The sequence below is a fragment of the Platichthys flesus genome, chromosome 14 (genome assembly GCF_949316205.1).
Source record: "Platichthys flesus chromosome 14, fPlaFle2.1, whole genome shotgun sequence".
NCBI lineage: Eukaryota > Metazoa > Chordata > Actinopteri > Pleuronectiformes > Pleuronectidae > Platichthys > Platichthys flesus.
In genome coordinates, this window is record NC_084958.1 from 21,798,695 (window position 1) to 21,818,632 (window position 19,938).

The following is a 19,938-nucleotide window of genomic DNA, read 5'->3' on the forward strand; positions in this document are numbered from 1 at the left end:
AGATCTACATGCTGTGGCTGCAGTGAATTGATGATAGTCATTACGTGTGGAGCTAATGACAAAAATAGCAACCATTATAAATTGTTTTGATAATCACGCTATTATGAGCTATACTTACGAGCCCACGTGTAGCGTCTCATTACAGTTGTGAATGGGCTGAAGTTTATTCTCGTCTGCGACACCTGTTGTTTTTTGAATATGCAGGATCACTAGTTTGTACGTTATTTTCATAATATTAGCCACGGTGGGAACTCAAGAGAAATATAAAAAAAAGGTAGAAAAGGATTTCTTTCATTCAGGTTCTGGACTGAGTCTTGTTTGTTTTCCTCTAGGAACTGGATCCAAAGCTCCGGCCAAACTCTGCAGCTCTGCCTCGTTTCCATCCGAAGCCTTAAGGTAAAACTCACACGTAGACGTGGGTCAAATGGCGTGAGTGGAACTACGGAGATGACGCGCACCCGTTTCTAAGAGCATTTGCCATTCCTTTCCTTTGCTTGGTCATCAAGACGGGGATATGCAAGGATATAGGTTTAGTGCTTTAGCTTATCATGCACAATAGGCATTAAAAGCTGAAGATGCCTGGAACAGCTTATCCTAAGACACTTTTTTCTTCACATGGTATTAGAGCCATAATACCTCTTTCTGGAATCCTTTACACCGAGCCTCTTTTTAGCTTGAACTCAAAGTTTCCTCTGGTAGTTAGTTAGTTCAGTAAAAAATCTTTATTACATTGGGAAAGTGTAGTTAAAGTGTGTGTTAGTGTTTGTGTGTGTGTGTGTGTGTGTGTGTGTGTGTGTGTGTGTGTGTCTATTACCGGCTGTTGCTGAGACGTAAAGCCATGATTGTCTGGTTCCACTTGGAGCAGAGTCAGGACTTGATGACCTGCTTTCTAAGCTGGATCCTGATGGAAGTAACAGCAGCTGATCTTCACCTTTACCTGCGTTCACCTCTTAAAGACGAGTCACTTAAGGCTGAGACGCAGAGATCAGACTGCAGCAAATGACGTCTGGCTTGTTATTAGTTTTAGAACCAAATATGAAGTCCTCCACACTAGTCGACTATAATTGGTGGTAATTTTAACTTTAAAAGAGATTATTTGTTGCAGTTAAAGGTTAAATCTTATTGTACCTTCACTCTTTTATTTTGTTCTCAGTTGGATCCAGAATGAATCAAGTTGCATGCTCACAACAGGCTTGTGACTTCTCTTTCAGTTTTCAGAGTGACTTCCCTGTTGACAAGACCGCCCTGGTCAAGAGCGTTTCAGATACAGATGCCAAACGTCTGGTCGTCCTTCCCAAGGGTGTGCATTGCTTCTACCATAATAACATCAACAATTATTACTTTTGATAATTTTATAATATTAACTTTGTATTTTCTGATCAAACAATCAGTTTCAGAGTTGAAGAAACACTTTGAGGCTCCCGTCACAAAGGATTTGGAGATGAACAGGTAGGCTCAGGGATCATTACATTCTCACACTTATATTCCTTTAACCTCCCAGATGCTAACCTTTTCCCCTCGACAGAAAGGAGAGGATAGCCCGGCGTCTGGAGGGGATGGAAAGTGATGCTCCTCCTGCTCTGGTACCCGGTGGTTTGGTAGCCAACAGAATGCTGGAGGAGGATCCACCGCGGTACACCCGCGCCTCAGACCCCTGTGAGCCTTGTGGGATGGGTAAGCATGGCACGCTGCATGGCAGAAAGATATGGTGATGCATCTGGGGAATTGGATTGATGTTCCTGAAATGCATCTCATCATATTTGAAAAAGAACCAGTTAATTGTTTGTTAGTTGGTTTTTGTAACCCATTGCTTGAGTTGTTGCCGAATTACTTTCACTGTTGTAACATTTTTGTGGCCTCGTTCCTTCAGTGGAGCTGCTCAGTGACCAACACTTTGTATCTGTGCATCTGTCCTGTAGGTTTAATTCATTTGACAGTGAAAATAAAGCACAAACAAATCTGAGTTTTAGCATGGTGTTCATTTTGTAAGACATGGACTAACTCATTCACACTAATGTCTGTGATGTGTTTTGTTAGATTAATGCCCCATTTGTCTCTTTACCTTCTAATGGAGGTTGGTGTGAATGATATAAAAAATTGGTTCCTTCAGTAACTCCCATGTGACACAAGTTTGCCACAATTCTTGATTTTCTAAAAAAGTTGTTGAGTAATATTGAGTATTTTCCCTTTTTACCACAGTGAGGCGCTACAGTCGAGAGGATTTTGACGCACCCCAGAAGAAGATGTCATCTTTAGACAGGTCACCTCAGGTCAAAGGTGGAGTTGGTGGCAGTGGACGTTCAGACCCAAAGTTGGTGTATGTCGACCCGGTAACGTTGTCCACCTCCTCTACACCCACATCTGGCCCCACAGACCCCTCCAGCCTCAGTTCCAAGGCTGAGCGCATAGCCCGCTACAAAGCAGAGCGCCGCCGGCAGCTGTCAGAGCGCTACGGCATCCTCCTGGATCAGGAGGCGGACATCGACCTGACACCAAGACACCGTTCCCGCCAAGGGCCTGAGACCTCTGGTCGACAGACAACTGCCAGGCGAGACAGAGATGGACAGGAATCAGAAGAAGTGGGACGGGACCCCAGGGTGCCATACCGCTCTGGAGTGGGCAAGGTTTACATGAGGACTCATCCAGATGCTGCACCTGTTAACACATCAAACCCTGCCCACCCAACCCCAGCTCCTCCCCCCACACAGGAAAGACAGAGCAGATATTCTGAGCGGGAAAGAGCGATGAACATGGAGAACTACCGGCGTGGGGGAGCCCAAGAGCGCAGAACCGCTTTAAGATCCAGAACCCAGGAAGCGCATCCGCCCCAGCCCCAAAAACCACAGAACCCCCAACACCACCAAGACGCTGACCACCAGGAGCCAAGCCCTGCCTCAACAAGGGATTACAGCATCGCAGCAGTGCCCAACTCTCCTCGCAGCGCCCGCCGGGCATCCCTGCCCTCCACCCGCTACGGCATATCACCTGGGGATTTGTTCATAGAGCAGCAGGCCCAAAGCATCCTAAACAGACAGGGGTGAGTTTATAAAAACATTCACGTTCACAAAACACATCATGTTGGAAGGTTGTATGGTCATCAAGTCTTTTATACGTAATCAAGAGCAGGTATGTGACAAGGTGCTTAATCCAAACTGATAAATTAAAGAACCATTACTTAGCAATCCCCTTGAATTGATGCTCTTAATGTTTGAGAGGATAAAACTTTAGATAAATTGCAAATTTCATACAGCTTGGGAAGCTTGGCTGCTGAGCTAGCTAGGGGCTACTTTTACCCACAGACTATATCTTTCTAGCTGTGTCATAATTGTCCTGCTCCAGTTTCACATGGATAGATGGTCTGGGGAGCTCATCAAGGAAAGGCACTAGGGCGAGGGGGGAAATGGGATATGCCTTTGGAAAGGATATGATTTCCCAACTTGTCCCAAGAGGTAACCCTGATCTAACAGCAGCTTGGTTAATTAGCTAAGTTCTACATCTCACTTTCTATAATAAACGTGAATATGCTACCAGAAAAGAAAAACGAAATTGTCATGGTTCTTAAATACAGCAAATGAATAAGGCTTTGACTTGATGGCATTAAGGCAGAGACAACTGTTGAATTGGACGATGAGCTAAAGGCCATAACAACTGTTGTTCATATTTCTGAACGTTGAAGTGACATCACCAACATAGATTAGCTACAAATGTCTTCAGCTTGTCTTCGAGGAACTGTCCACTCGACAACATCAGCTGGATACATGTGTTTTAAGCTGGCAGAGCTCAGACACTCAGGGAAGCACTGGTCATGCTGCACTGATATTTTTTTAACAGGGTAATCATGTGTCTACAATTTAAGGATTTGGAATGTGATGATAAATATTTGTCCCATGTAAAACAATTTGAATTCCAATCAACTACAAGAATGACTTCCAGTACAGCACAGACGTCTACCAAGGCCCAATCAGGCCCAGTCACTTTAGATTCAATCAATCTGCACCAAGTTTTACACACTTGTTTAAATTTTTTGAAATTTTAGGCCTCAGACACTGTTCTCATTTGACCTCTTAAAAAATATCTGCGAACACATTACTTTATTCCTAAAAGACTTGCACTAAGCTCACAAGCGAACAGTTTGAGGAAACAGATCTACTTCAACAACTTCATGACACAAACATGACCATACCAAGAACTCTGTAAAACTGTGCCCATCATCCCCAGCACCTACATTCTTGTTGAATTAGTGTGACTGTGTGTGGCCTGGGTTTCGTCAGCACATGAGTGGTGAACCAGAGTTGATGGGCTGACAACACTTGTCAGCTTCAGACCCTGACTCAGTCAGTCGCAGACATCAGCACTTGTGAGAAGAGGCTCTATTCACATCTCTGCAAACTCTGGCCTATTATCCCTATGAAATTACATCTGAGTCCTGAACCCTGTTAGTGAGTTGAATAATGTCATGGCCTTCAACATGCTTCTCCCATTGAGAGCTGCAGGAGAGCTCTTTGCATGTATGGACTTTACATTAATTTTACTAGTAGTTTTGTGCAGCTTTGCAGAATGAGAGTGAAACACATTACCCATAATCTTTGATTGATCTATCTCTGTATTCCTGGAAGATCTGCCATCACAATTTCAGGTCCTTGGTTGTTTATTTCTGGACCAGACAGTGGCACAGATGAATGGCATAGTTGGCTTGCAGCAAGAATGAAGGTCCGTGGCCTGTCTTTGAGCTCTATGGACAGGTGGACTTCATAAAGACATGGATTGCTTAGTGAAGCTTCAGTTGTTTCATTGGTTCACATAAGTAATGGCTTTTCTTTGCAGGTTTACTTGCAAAACGTTAGTTTATTCCAAAGAAATCAAATCCAACACTCTTTACGTTTATTCAATTTGTTTTAACAGCTATTTTATCTCAAATAAGGATATTCAGATTACACTATTTTCAGGTCTATTGTATTCCACCCGCACAGACAGCCTTTGTGACCTTATCAGCTGCTTATGCTAGCTAGTATTAGTGTGTACTTGTGTAGCACACAGTTTAAGTCCTTCATGCCATGTCAGATAAACCAGAGGGCCATCAATTATGTCTGGCTTAGTGGCCTTCAATGAGATTAGAGCAACCTTTGGCCACCAGAGGTCAGAAGGTTATAGATGAAAATAGTTTGGCTTACTTTTTGGCCCAGTGACATTAGAGCGAGCGAGAGAGAGAGAGAGCGAGAGAGTTGATTGAACTAAGTCTAAAATCTAAACCTAGAGCATGCTGCTTCTTGACCTTGTTGCAAAGCTATTGTAGGATTTGGGAGATCAAGTTGGTCTCATGACAGTCTCAGGTCGCAAACTTTTATTTCACAAGAACACATCACAAATGAGATTTGTGTAATGCCAGAAAATTTAAATCTGTCAAATATTTTACATTTTTAACCTTTTTTTATTGTCTGTCCTACCAGAATTTAAGGCACCTACTCAGTTCAAATTATGTAAGATTATTAATTAAATTACATGCCCTTGTATCCCAAGGAGGAAAATAACATTTGGCGTATGTCTTTTAGATCACCTCTTGTTTGAGTTTGGAGAGTTTCATAGCTTTTTACTTGAGCTGGAATCTCAGTGTCCCTTATCCATTCCTTTCCCCAAGAATCCGAGCAAGGGAACGATTGTCCAGAGATGAAACTGCCCAGAGGCCCCCTGACTGGAGTCCAGACATGAATCAGGTTAACAGACACCGCACTCAAAGCAACACTGCTCAGTTTACGCCCCAGCACGCAGAATCCACCCAGCAAAGGACTGTTCACCAGCCTCAGCCCAGCCCTGGCCACCATCCTTCTCATGGGCAGACAGCCTACCCTTCCACTCCTCTGGAGTACCGACATTCTGGTGCTGCTGTTGACTCACAGCCCTATTTGGGTATGCCTGCCCCAGCTGCTACTGCCAAACTTCCTGGACCTCCTGAGGTACTACCACGAAGGAGAGTGAGTGCCGACCAAATCCATGCCGCTCACAAGGAGGCAAGATTAGAGGCCAGGCAGGCCCTGAAAGAAGAGGCCCATACAGAGGGCCTGCTTAAGAGTAGGAAAGCTGTGCTGCCTTCGGAGATCCGCCGGAGAGAAAAGAGTGTGGATGATCCTCACAGAGGCCGGCATGAAGATATGGACTGGCAAAACTACAGCCCAGAACAGAGGAGGATGAGTCAAGGCGAGGAAGACTGGGATTGGGACAAAACGAGGGAGAGGGGGAGAGAGAGAAATGTTGAGAGGATAAGGGAAAGGGGGAGACAGAATCTTGACAGCCAAGAGGACAGAATATTTAAATCTTTGCAGCCTTCCCACTCACCTGTACGGCAGCAGCAAAGGGAGCATCGATCCTCAGAGACTATGTTCCATCAAGAGCCCCAAATTCCATATGAAGAGCCCCCAATGCAGCAACAGTTTGAACCCAGTAAGAGGCAACATGTTGCTCAAATTCAGCAGTCAGACCCAAGGCAGCACCAGTATGACCAGTCGAGACAGCCGCAAGAGCCTCAAAGACAACAACCCTTTCAAATTAGGCAGGAGTACATGCTCCAACCACAAGTACCTCCAAGTCAGCAACAAGACCTTGAGAAAAGAACAGATTCAAGACTAGACAAAGAGTTTGAGCCTCAGAGGGCGCAGCAGCAGGATCCTTCAGAGCAACAGAGGTTTGACTCGGCTGCCTACCACCAGAAGGTTTCTTCTTTGCCTCAGGTCAAAAGCAGAAGCATTGAGCTCGGTGGAGGGCCCAAACCAAAGACTCGAACACGCTCCATGTCAGATATAGGTATAAGTGAGCATTCTGCTATGTATCGTATGGAGAGGGCAGCAGCCAGCCGGGACGCATCCAGAGCCATTCCATCTGCAGGGGTGGCTAACGGGGATTTGGGCACGCTGGACACCAGGGTGTCGGTAGCACAGCTGAGACACTCCTATCTGGAAAATGCCAACCGGAAACCTGAGTTGTACGTCCAATAGCATGCGCACTGTGTGGCATTGCTGAATAACTCTCTAACTCGGCATTATTGAGCTGTTGCAGACAAATAATCCACTGGTGATCCAGGAAAATAATACGGATAGAACAAGAGGCATGAAAGCTTAGGTTCAATTTAGCTTAACTTACTTGCGCAAATTCGCATCAGGTCTTGCAAGTTACCCTTTGGCAGCTTTCTGCATGTTAACCTCGGGTCATGGCTGTTCACAGATGAGTTGCAGTTACGTGTGTGCAGCCTGTTTGAGGTCCTGCCTGTGTGTAAGGTCCTGTTCTTCAAATTTGGTTGGAGTTTCTGGTGCACTGTTAATCCACTAAAACAAAATCAAAACCAACCATTAGTAACATTCTTTTGTCCCTTTTTTGTTGTCTTTGTCCGTACTTCCTCCTTTACCCTCGACTCTAAAAGTGAGGCCACTAAAGTAGATCTGTCAGCAGTGGAGGTAGATCCAGCTAGTGGCAGTGATCGAGACAGGCCTGCTCGGAGGCCTCGTCGCTACATCACTCCAGGAGACAGTCGCTTGTCGGAGAGGTTTAGGACCCAGCCCATCACCTCTGCAGAGCGTTTGGAGTCTGATAGGTACAGGAGAATCTGCAGATGCTCTTCAGAATAATTTTATTTACAATGAACAAAACACCACATGGAGTGGCAGGGCATGGTTCAAGTGTGGCATGCAGATCACAATCATATCCAGTGGTTCCTGAAGTCTAAATACTGACGCATACATTTGTTCTCTGCAGGTCACGTCTTAGCCCATCACAGCTACAGGATCCTGACGGTAAGTTCAGTGTATTGCACTCATAACAGAATGTGTGTTTGCGGATGGATGTGATTTTCTGTGATTCCACATATTTAAGTACAGTACATGACACGTAACATAATTTCTTTCGGTAGATGAAGAGAAGCTTGACGACAGAGCCAAGATGAGTGTGGCTGCCAAGAGGTCTCTCTTCAGGGTACAACTCCTTTTAATTAATTATCTTTAATTATATATCCTCAACCTCAGCTGGACCAGACAGTCCTCATGTTTTCTTGACATCTTCCTTCAGGACTTGGAGAGGATATCAGACGGGAGCGTTCCCAAACCACGTTCTCGAAACGCTGCTGTGGAGAGGCGTCTAAGAAGAGTTCAAGACCGATCACAAACGCAGCCTGTCACCAACAGCGAGGTGGTCAATGCCTCAAGGTAGGTCCTATTGCTTATATAGCTGTAGTTTGGATAATATAATGAAAAATACACCATGGACAGTGGGTTTTCTTCCCTTTTTTTGTCTTTTCAATTATCTGCCTTTTTGCTGACTCTTCAGAAATCCCTGTCAGCTTCTTTCAAGGCTTTCACAGATTAAGTGATGTATATCTAACTCGTTCCACTTCTACCGCCCTTTCTTCACTTTAAAGTGACGATGCCACTTTGCTGCAAGCTGTGCACACTCACACAGCTGTAGCTCACATTCCCAGCTCCACTGTCGTCAACACAAGTGTGACAAACAACAGGTACAGTCGCACTGAGCTGCTTTGTATCTGTGTGCGTTTGACAGTGTTGTCTACTTACTTAAATACCATGTGTGCTCTTTGCAGCACTGTTGTGTATATATTTGGTTCTGTTATAATTTAAACTACAGAATGTGTCTAATTCATGAAAACCACCTCAGTCTCAATGATTTTTAAGATTTCAAATAAATAAAACAATTAGATGGACTTCACTGGGTTTATAAACTACCAGTTAATGAGCTTGAATCTCATATTTATTGAATCAAAATAATTTTGAAGGACATAATTTGACCTGTTAAATCTTATAAACTTAATTTCTCACTTGTTCTGATTCTGAACAATGTGCTACACAGATGTATTTAACTCTCCATCTCCCTCTCCTGGTTGCAGTGGAGATCTGTTCAGCCAGTTCCCTCTATCTAGTTATTTCTCCCCTCTTTAAAGTGCTGCTCCTAAGCTGGGTGCACCTTATACGGGAAGGAAGCCAGTGTTTACACAATAACTCATTCAATATTTCCATGCACGGTTTCCATGCATTCCTCCTGCAGTGATTCACACTTGCAGTTCACACATGCCAGTGAAGAGATATGTTCCAAAGGTCAGAGGTTGAACCTGTTAAAGCCGTTTGCGAGTCGGGGGTTCACGTGTCCTGCGTGTTTGTTTACCAACCCCAGGTTTAACTTAGCACACTGCGGGGAGATCATCATAACACCCTGCACACATATGAGTGCATTATATGATTATCTGGCATATATGCGCTGATCTGCTTATGTCTTTGTTGCTGTGATTATAATCTGACACGTCTCTCAAGAGTTAGTTACCTGCCTGGTATCTGCATGCAGGTTCATCTGTTTAATATCTAGAGGAGGAATACATCAGCTTATAAAACCTACAACACCTCTGATAAAAACTTTAGGTAATAATAAATGTGTTTGTTTGAAGAGAGACAGGTTATAGTTAGATTCTTAATTAAACGATTTTAATTAAATAATTCACAAAGACTCTATATCCTATTTAGTCCTCCTGTTTTAATGGTCAGATAAGTTCTTTTATCTCTTGCAAAAATAGTTTTTCATTACTCATTTATTTCTCTTTTGATGATATTTAAACATGTCCCTGTCTAGAGGTCGACTTAGGGGTGAGCTCTTACACAAAGTTGCTATTTGAAAACTGACACCCCCCGTGACTCCCTCAGCATGCAGGCCTCCCCCCAGCCGGTCTCAGCAGTGAAGGAGAAGGATGCGGAGGAGCACCAGAAACCAGCTCCGGCTCCTCGTGTCGGGGGGGAGGGCGATGGCCAGGAACTCGTCTCAGATGAGCCTGACCTGTCCAGCCTCACCCTGGCGGAGAAGATGGCCCTCTTCAACCGCCTTGCTCACATTACAGACAAGCCCAGTGAAGGGGCCCATGGGGACACCCGCCAGCGCAGGGCCAACGCCCGCTTTCAGACCCAGCCTATCACTCAAGGAGAAGTGCGGCAGGTACACACATTTTACTCAAAGAAGTTAAGACAATGCTGAAGATCAAGGATGATATTAAATGCTGTATTTGTACATTTGTTGGGATTAATTTCTGTGAGTTATATTGACCACCTATTAGAAAGATATGTTCAGCCATCATAAATGGAATCAATAACAGGGCATCTCAGCATTACTTGTATCTAAGATCCTCTCATCAGCCGAGAAGCTACTGACAACTTCCAGGTCATTTACTCTGAGTCAGTGTTTTGCAGTGTTCCAGTTTCCCTTTGACGTTTTGTGGATGTTTGACACGAGTCTCTGTGCTCTAGATATGATCATACGAACAGAGGACACAGATTCTATATATATATATATATATATATATATATATATATATAAATCGTTAAAACATCACTCAATAGGTCACTGCTCCAGCCCATTGTCCTTTAGACACAGTACAGATACTGCAGAGAGGGTGGATCTCACCTCCACCATATTCTAAGCCTGATCATGGTCAGAGACATTGTCAATCACTGGTGTCCACACAGGAAGCTGAGCGACCTGTCAACGACGACTTAAGGGCCAATCAGAGAGACCATGTAAGACGCCTGCTGCCCGTACAGCTTCTGATTGGTTTCATTGATTGATTGAGTTTTTGACGTAGACGTAATTTGGCATTTATTTAAAGTTCAAGTTGCCCTGCTGCTCTTCTGCTGCTTTCTGTGACATGCTTGTTTGTTGCATAACAAGCATGGGGATACTTGAAGGCAAATGGTGCAGGCTACTTTGTTCAGGCCTCCTCCCAACCTGAATAGACTAGCAAAGAAAATGCTTATCCAGGGAATGAGTGTCGGTGGATCTGGCCTAGAATTGCAACCAAAAGATCAGTTGATATTTTGGTGTGGCGTTTGAGCATGTTACAAACGGCTGCGTTTTACAAACCTTTTGGTTGTTGCACTGAACAATGAAGAAACTCTTTTCTGCGTACAGTAACTACAGGAGAAGAGAAATATGGGTCACATTTCATTTTGCAGTAAAATAATATGAAAGCTTATAGTTATGCAGCTTTAACGTTGCATGTTATGCTCTTCAAGGCTAAATTACAGGTAAGTAATTCAATATTGTGAACAAACAGACATTATTGATGTCTGTCTTTGTCTCACAGATCTGATTATTAATCATACTTATTGAATATTGTCTGAAAGTGGCACTTAGTCACTTTATCAGTACAATAGTAATTTATTCAGTAAAACAGCGAGAGTATATGTTTCTGTGACTGTTACTTATTTATTCATTTTATAAATTTAGTTCATTTAGGCATTCCAGCTCTTGTGATTAAAATAGTTAATGAATGATATAAATTACATATTTACAAGTGTCTGGGTGTCTTGCTGCCATTTTGTGAATGACAGCTTTGCTATAGAGACGCTCCTCGTTGTGATTCTGTCCGTCCTGACTTCTCTGACACGTCTCCTGCTGCTCCTACAGCTGAAGCACGGAGCTGAGATCAGACTGGAGCCTCTGTCGGCGTCTCTGGTTCGATCGGTGGCAGCAGTCACCTCCCAAGCGGCTGTCGCCCCAGTAACCATTAAGCCAGGCAGCAGCAGTGTTTGTGACGATGACGGCCTCCGCCCAGGGAAGTCCACCACCATCCCCTACATCCCTGCCCAACAACAGGCTTCCAGCAACACCAGCAGCCACCAGGAGAGAGCGCTAAGGTATTTCTCCATGACCCAGAGCAGGGACCCCGGCCGCCCTGAGCCTGAGCTCACCTCCTCCCCTCTCCTCCCTGAGAGCCAGGAGAGAGTGGGGGCTCCTCCTGCTCCCATCTCAACTGCTGCTCACAGGCAGCAGCGGGAGGCTGTGGAGGAGGGCTGGAGGGAGTATCAAGAGGAGGAGGTTAGGGGTAGACGACAGGGAGGAGCCACAGAAGACAGCCAAGGCGGCAACATTAAGGAGAGGCTGCACTCCCCCGACAAGGATTGGGACGGCAGGCAGCATCAGCATCCCCAGCATCAGCACCCTGCCGAGCCCTCTTTGTGGAGGGGCGAGTCAGAGCCTCTGTCCAGCTGGAGAGCTGCAGACAGAGATCCAGAGGGAGGAGGAAGAGGAGGCTACCTGAGAGAGGCTGCAGCCGTGCATAGCTCCTCCACACGGGAGCAGGAGAGGAGCAGTGGCCGGAGCCAGACAGGCGTCTCAGGTAGGAGGCTGCACTGATAACTTAGACAGACAAGAGCTGGAGAACTAGATGGAGAGAGCGAGAATAGATAAGGAATTGAAAGCTACAGCTGAGGCTGCAAAGAGGTGTGTGATGATTAAAAGAGAGAGGAGACTGAAAGGGAGTGTCAAAAAAGAGGAAGCACTGTCTAGAGAAGGGGCTGCTTTCATTATCCTCATTGTCTTATGCAGCCGGCTCCCACGCATGATTGCAGACTACACATACACACTCATATACAAACACACACACTTTTCCCAGCTGGGGGTATTTGATTTGGCTCACACAGTGGGAGAGGGTGTGTGTATGTGTGTGTATAAAGGAGAGAGAGACGTCTCAGCCTGCATCTCATTAGCATATTTTTCCATGTATTTGCCTCGTGGCTCCCTTTGTCTGGAGGAAGCTCCAGGAAGCAGTTTCCTGACGTGCTGATGGTCAGTGAACACACAGCAAAGCTCTCCCCATAGATCTGTGCCTGTTGTGGCAGAGAGGGGGCTGCGGTCCCCTTGCACCAGACCACGCTCGTGCTCATAGTACAGTATAATGGGCCTGACCTGTTTTTATGTGCTAATGCTGAATGTGTCCAGGGGTGGTCCTTTCCCATGCATGCACACAAATAGTACACAGAGACGAGAGCACTCAGCGAGAGGGTCCAAAACAATCGGCCGGCACTTATATGAAGCAGGTAGAGGACAGAAAGGACACAATGGAAGCCTTGTCTGCAGGCTGTCCTCTTATTTACTTCTGCATGGGTGGATTTTAACCAAAGTTTAGTCCATTACACTATGAGGTCGGGAGGACTTGCTCTGATTTACACTGATTCCCTGGCACTTGTCACCTCAGGCCTGACACCGACTCTGACGTCAGCGAAAGACTTACAACTTAGATGATAATGAAAAGGTTTTTTCTTTCTCCCAAATAGAAGAGTCCTCATGACCACATGCAGACTTTAATTAATGCAGACACACACAGAGACACCTGAGCAGCAGGCATGGCTTTAATTACATTTTCCTGTGTATGAATTTGTTTAAGGGATGAGTGCACAGGGGATTTCAGTAATCTGATATCCATCTGTGTACATTGGTAAATGTGCACATGTAAGTTGATGTCTCTGGACCGTTATACTATATCACGGACATGATGAATGATCATAACAAAGGTTTTGCATATTTGTATTTATATAATATATAAAACCAACTGTTTCTGTCACAACGTGTTTCTTATTTATCCTTTTAATGTGTTAAAGATGCTGCAACAGTAACGTGGCCGGCAAAAATGTAATATGGAAGCGATCACAATGTGATGCTCAATCAACATCAATGTTCTGTATTGATTTTGACCATATTGCATCCTTTGCTTTCAGATCAATCTGCACCACTGAGGCCACTGGCAACTAAAGTGTCCTCCAGGACAGTGTCTCACGTGTCCAGCAGCCAGCAGCAGCAGCAAGCTGTGAACCAGTCTCCTCAAACTCTTCCGAAACCCTTCACACAGCCACCTCCTGCGACTCAGCCCAAACCACTGTCCATCATCCAGCCCCAGCCGTACTCCCAGCACTCCCAGCCCCCACCAACATATCCGAAACCTTTCATCCAGTCCCCTCAGACTCAGCCCAAACCTCCGGGATTCGTCCAGCCTCTTCCGAAGCCTTACCCACAGACAGCCCCCCAGCCTCCGCCCAAACCCCAGGTGCCTCCACAGACACCACCCAAGCCCCAGTCCTTCCCCAAGGCCCTGGTCAAGTCCCAGTCCCTGACCCTGGACAACAGTGAGGACTTCAGCAGGGACAGTGTCCAGTCTGGAGATCTGCTGTCCCCCACAGACTCTGGAGATCTACTGTGTGACGGCATGTCCAGCAAACAGATGTCCATCAGGGAGAGGTGAGTTGTGACTGAAGCAGAGTTACTGTCTGTGTACTGTGGGATTCTCAAGTAAAATCTGGTGCTTCAACAGCAACTGTAAATATCCAGGATCCCTGCGGAGCTCGTCCTCCGTTGGAAACAGAGATTTACTCAAAGATCAGAAACCAACAGATTTGTTTTGTTGGCTGAGTCACATTTACACAGATTGACAGAATCAGGCACTAGCAACTCTTTACAGTAGCTTCATGTGGGCTGGTTCCACGCTTCCTTTTCTGGAGGTGAGAGAGATTCATTTTTAGCATCACTGCCGGAACAGACCTGTACAGACCGGAGAAATCCTCTGTGATTTAGTGGAAGCGTCTTTATGTCCTCATTTCTGCTCTGTCCACAGTCTCCACACTGAAGCAGCAGAGATGATGACATACTTTATTTTTACCCCTCAGCCATCAGTTCTCTTCGTGCTGTCTGGACTCCTCTCTGTAATGCAGAGCAGAAATCTGACCTGGTTTTTAAACCCTGAAGGATGTTTTTCTTATGACCTTGAAGGAAATAATGGGAATGTAAATGGCCGGGTGACCAAAGTCAGATTCAGATAAATTAAAACAAATATCACTGAGCCTGTCGGTGGTTTTCAAACCCATTATATTAAATAATGAACAATTTATTTTTCATTACGAATGTCTTTTATTTATTACTGGTTTAAAATAACACAGCTTACAAACATTGTGAAATAGATGTGACAGTTTGAACCTGACTTCACCAGAGACATTTTCATCGTAAGACAATATCTCCACCTTGAAAACAAACGCATGATCAGGGTGCAGAAATTAAAAGAATCAAATCAAGAAAAGGACTACAGGGATTATAATAGTCTTCTATTTCGTCTTGTGTCAGAGTGGCGCTGCTGAAGAAGAGCGGTGAGGAGGACTGGAAGAACAGGATCAACAAGAAGCAGGAAGTGGTGAAGGTAGCGTCCGCTGAGCAGCCGGAGCCGGCGTGGGAGCCGGAGCCGGAGCCGGAGCCGGAGCCGACCCACCATGAGAAGGTTAGTCTCCACACACTGCTTCATCAACAACCAAAAGTTTACATAGTCACCTACACATTTTTTTTAGAGCTTGTGTTGTACATCCCTAAACACCACCAGTGCCACCTTTCACCCCCCATCCTCCACGTTGTCCATGCCAGCTCCGGTCCGACTCTCTTTTAGCTAACGGCTCCTTTCACCTTTCACCCCCCCCCCCCCCCCTTGGTCTAAGTGTGGTTTGAGCCCAGTCCAGCCCCGATAGACTGTAAACACCAAAACATTAAAAACTGTTGATGGGAATAAATTGATATATTATCTTTTTAAATGAACTTCAGGAGGTAATAAGTTTTTGAAGACACATTTCACTGAGAGAAATTATTCCAGGAAACCTGTATTTATATACATCAGTTTTAGTTTTGAGGGAAATGTATAAACTATTGAACCTGTAGTTTTAGGCTCTTTGTTTCCCACAGCTCATTTACTTCACATTAGTATTCTGCAGGGCGCCACTGCCTGTTCAGAGCCTGGATGGTAATCCTCCAGGCACTCTCACTCCCAAACCCATTAGAGCAACAATGGCGTCCTCCCCCCCTTCTTTCTCTGACTGAGTACTTCCCCTGTTTTTAAACCCTCAGGAGGAAGAGGTGGTCGTTCAGGAATACTCTGCTGTGTCCGTGTCCGAACAGCTCTGGGTAAGAAATGTGGGCAGCTGAGCACCGACCCCCCTCAACCAATCAGCTTCACGTGTGTTGTCCAATCACACTTCTGTTTGGATGCTGTGTGGTGCTGCTCTCCGGAGCCGGGGGAGTTGTTTTGATTTGTTTTGCTGATTCTGTCTTAAAGGGGCATAAAATAATATTTTCTCAGATAACAATCTAGACAAATGTTCTATTTCATTAGAAGTTGATATTTCTCTGTATAAGGAGGATCCTGTAGCATCAGCAGTTTCTTAACTATTATCATGACGTAGCCATTTTCACATCAGTTAAGGAGAAAATGCAGTTTCATGAAAGATCAAACTCATCATTTTCAATCAAACTTTCTTTGATTTGAGAACAAAAAGTCTTCAAGTTTAAAAAGAGCAGTTTCCAGATGCACAGACGACTTAGTACATTTCTGAAAGCACTTTATTACCTAATATAGTATAGATCTGAAGTGGCATGAAATAATTACTAACAGTTTGCACCTTAGTGGCCATTAACACTTTTTATGGTTCTTTGATATGGTTCCTTTATTTTGAAAAGCTTTTATGACTTCTTAAAGATACAGTAACACATATATGAACTTATATAATAAACCTTTAGAAGTCCAGCAAGTTCCCAGATTCTAGCTGCAGACTTTTCACCTTTGCATCCATCCCTTTTCCCCCATCAACGGCATGTTCATGTTTTTCTTTCTTCCATTTCCCCCTTTTTACTTTCCTGTCTTCCACTTATCCGCCCACCTCTGCATCCTCCAGGAACCCGTCTTCTCCTCCACCTATTCTCCTCCTATCTCACTTGGCCAAAAGTGTCAGTATATTGAGCATCCCGGTCAGGTAAGGACGTGCGCCTGACACGCTCCAATGGGCTGCATGTGCTGTCTATTCATTTTTTCCTGCTTGGTTTGCGGCCCCCCCGGTGGAGGGCACTATCTGAGTTGTTGAGATTGATTCGATTTCCAGAGCATGAGTAGAGTTCAGCGTTCATCCATCACTTTTACCGTGGAGTAGTCAGGATTATGGAAGGACATGTACTCAGCACGCTTTGATGCATCGAATCATTTTATATCTGCTCGGTTTGATGCTGTTACTACATGAATAATTGCTTCAGAGTGAACGGAGGAGTCACATGAAGTTATATAACTGTGTCAGAAGTGCTGCACTTCTCTCAGCGTTGTAGAGTCGATGCTGTGCTGTTTGGAAGCTTCTCATTCGGCTCCATGATTTCCTTTTAGGGTTTTAAACCTATCAAATGACTCCAACCGGGAGTCTTGCATGCAGGACAAGGCTCTTGAACTCGCTGATGGTCTGAGCATTTGTCTGATCTCCTCTCGTCCATGCAGAAGGTGGGAGAGGACGTTGACGCTCAGATGACCATTGAGGAGAGGAAACTGATGATTTCCACTCGTGAGGATGCCTGGAGGACGAAGGGCAGAGGAGCAGCCAACGACTCCACCCAGTACACGGTGGCTGCACGGATGGTGAAGAAAGGTCAGTGCACGAAAGCTAGTGTGTGTAGTGCTGCTTTAAAAGAGACCTAATAACCTTTATTTCTGAGAGTTTAAGAAGCTTATTAAATTATGATTTGGTTTGCAATGTAACAACATCACTAAAAACTGAATTATAAAATGTTAAGTGGATTCATTTATTCTTTATTTATTAATGTAGCAGTTATTTGATGTAAAAATCTCTCATATATTGTTGTAGCTTGTCGTATCTCTTTTGAATTTATGTCCTCTGCGTCCTCAGGCCTTGCAGCCTCCTCCTCGGTTATCAGTCCCATCCTGTCACCAGTGTCCACCAAGCTCAAGAGCAACATGCCGGCTGTCAGCAAACCACAAGAGGGTGAGAATGATTATCCTGTCTGCTGAAGAATCCCTGTCATTCAGGCTTCGAACTTTCACAATACCTGTACAGATGTAGTTAAAGCCAAACAAACAATTTTACAAATAACTTAAAAACCTTAAATGTCACTAAATTGAATTATTTCATCTCCAGAAATTGAGGCTCGGCCCGAAATGGAATCGGATAAGAAGCTTGACAAGTTGGAGAGTTTCTTGGGACGTCTCAATAGCAAAGGTTTGTCCTCCAATTATTGTCTTAACCTCATATTTCTATTAAAAAACATATTCTGTCATCTTCACATGTTGTAGACATGTACTGTAAACATGTCATTTATTTATTCAATGAGGTTTTTGCTGAGCATTAATTAATCTCATTCTCTTGCCTGTTTCCTTTGTGCACATTGATTTTCTTATTGCATTAGAGTCTAATCTTGTTTCTCTCTGTTGCTCAGTGGCCGGTCTGCAGGAAACAACAATAACAGTGACTGAGAAGGCCGTGAAGGAGGTGATGAAGCTGGACGACGAAATCTTCTCCAAGTTCTACCGACGCGTTGCTGAGTTTCCACGCATGCCGACCAGGATCGAGATCAGTGAGGACTTCGATAGCATCTTCGGCTCTCAGGGGCCCAAGTAAGAAAATAGAAAAATCGTCTAATATGTCACATTTTGACTATTTGTATTGGAAAGATGTGGGGCAGGAAAGTTTTAACTTGATCTCGACTGATATCAATACCAATATTTGGGGGTCAAACATTTCTGATACGATATATCAGCCAATATATATATTTTTTAAATTGACAACTATTTCTAAGAGGTTTTTTATCAAACATTTATGACAAAGAAATAAAATTGATATTTTATAGGTTAGCCATAGGCGTTACTATATATAACTATAAATAAAAATACAAATAAACAAATATACAAATAAAAACAAAAATATAGAATTTGAATAAAGAAAATAAGAAGAAACATAAATATGATTAAATCTGCAAAAATCTAAATAATCTGTCGGATTCCAGATTTAACTAAGCGATCAATTGGTTGAGGTAAGTTTAGAAAGTGAGCAGACTTCCTATCCATGTACAGTATTTGCAAGATGTTCAATAATACAAGGACTTAGCATTATCCTCATCCATCTGCTCTGCCCCCCCCCCAGGTTAACTTCGGCCATGGTGCAGCACAAGCGGTCGGTGCGTCCGTCCAGGAACGTCCAGTCGTCCAGAAACCCTCTGAAGATTCTGGCAGCCAGAGAGGACATCAGACACGAGTACACTGAGCAGAGGCTCAACGTAGCTCAGCTGGAGAGCAAGAGGATGAAGGCTGAGAAGAGTGAGTGCGAGGACGACACTGTGTGTTTATGTGTGTGTGTGTCCGGGGGGGGGGGGGGGGGGGGGGGCAGAACCACTCGGTGATGCACGATATTAAAAATACTGCTAGAATCGTTTGTTTGTAATAAAAACTCTCAGTCTCAAACATAGTTTTTTCTACATCTTACAAGATAATAACCCTATTACATTTATTTTATTCTTCTTCTTTTCTCTTTTTCTTCCTGATGCAGAGCCGTGTTTTGGTAAAACCCTGTCCTCTCTCGTTGCAGTGACTAAAACCTCAGAGTACTCTGAAGCCGCTCTGGCAGGTCTGGCCAGTAAAGAGAACTTCAGCAGCGTGAGTCTCCGCAGCGTCAACATCTCGGAGCAGATGTCCAACAACAGCGCCGTGCCGTACAAGAACCTAATGCTGATGCAGGTTAAAGGTAAACACACAACCTTTGTTGACTGTGCTGAGCTGCAGTTGATTCCTGGGATGCGTTCATAGAACCTGCTGGAGGCTTCTTTCACTGCTTATATATCCACATGTGGGATACGACTAATAACTGATACGTAGACGGTGGATTTTGTCCAGATGTTGTCCGTGCTATGTTTTTAAACATAGAAAGAAACTAATTATGGAAAAGAAAACTGATGATGAATTTGTGTTCCAGGTCGTCGTCACGTTCAGACCAGATTAGTGGAACCCAGAGCGTCATCGCTGAACAGTGGAGACTGTTTCCTGCTGGTGACTCCGGAGCACTGCTTCGTCTGGATCGGAGAGTTCTCAAATGTGATCGAGAGGGCGAAGGTGAGCGCTGCACCGGTACTAAGACAAACTGTGACAGATAAGATAAGAATCCTTTACTGTGTCTGTGAAGAGCACTGCCGCAATATTTTCATTTGAACAAAGATGATTCATTCATGATTCCCTGCACACACACAAACTCAGGCTGGCACATATGCCCGGGAGTAATCGCCCATCAAACACATGCTTCCCTCCCAGGCCACAGCGCTTCCATTTCCCTAAAGGAG

General features: G+C 44.5%; 1 protein-coding gene across 10 annotated transcripts in view; it reads left to right on the forward strand.

Moving 5' to 3' along the window:
• The window catches only part of LOC133968672 (supervillin-like), a 34,746-nt gene that overhangs the window by 7,378 nt on the left and 7,430 nt on the right, over window positions 1-19,938 (forward strand). For 4 of the 10 annotated variants that reach the window (XR_009924121.1, XM_062404837.1, XM_062404830.1 and 1 more), the window contains exons 2-26: window positions 333-396; window positions 1,212-1,300; window positions 1,392-1,449; window positions 1,526-1,674; window positions 2,200-3,037; window positions 5,636-6,973; window positions 7,409-7,579; window positions 7,741-7,778; window positions 7,895-7,956; window positions 8,050-8,186; window positions 8,399-8,494; window positions 9,687-9,972; window positions 10,500-10,550; window positions 11,440-12,151; window positions 13,530-14,046; window positions 14,923-15,073; window positions 15,688-15,744; window positions 16,512-16,589; window positions 17,096-17,243; window positions 17,502-17,597; window positions 17,751-17,831; window positions 18,049-18,226; window positions 18,753-18,925; window positions 19,155-19,349; window positions 19,578-19,714. Coding sequence is in view for 9 of the 10 variants with exons in the window: in XM_062404830.1 (XP_062260814.1) it covers window positions 333-396; window positions 1,212-1,300; window positions 1,392-1,449; window positions 1,526-1,674; window positions 2,200-3,037; window positions 5,636-6,973; window positions 7,409-7,579; window positions 7,741-7,778; window positions 7,895-7,956; window positions 8,050-8,186; window positions 8,399-8,494; window positions 9,687-9,972; window positions 10,500-10,550; window positions 11,440-12,151; window positions 13,530-14,046; window positions 14,923-15,073; window positions 15,688-15,744; window positions 16,512-16,589; window positions 17,096-17,243; window positions 17,502-17,597; window positions 17,751-17,831; window positions 18,049-18,226; window positions 18,753-18,925; window positions 19,155-19,349; window positions 19,578-19,714 (5,900 nt within the window). In the remaining variant the exon portion in view is untranslated. The remainder of the gene's footprint in view (window positions 1-332; window positions 397-1,211; window positions 1,301-1,391; window positions 1,450-1,525; window positions 1,675-2,199; window positions 3,038-5,635; window positions 6,974-7,408; window positions 7,580-7,740; window positions 7,779-7,894; window positions 7,957-8,049; window positions 8,187-8,398; window positions 8,495-9,686; window positions 9,973-10,499; window positions 10,551-11,439; window positions 12,152-13,529; window positions 14,047-14,922; window positions 15,074-15,687; window positions 15,745-16,511; window positions 16,590-17,095; window positions 17,244-17,501; window positions 17,598-17,750; window positions 17,832-18,048; window positions 18,227-18,752; window positions 18,926-19,154; window positions 19,350-19,577; window positions 19,715-19,938) is intronic. The other 6 variants (XM_062404832.1, XM_062404833.1, XM_062404836.1 and 3 more) reach the window with 6 other exon arrangements.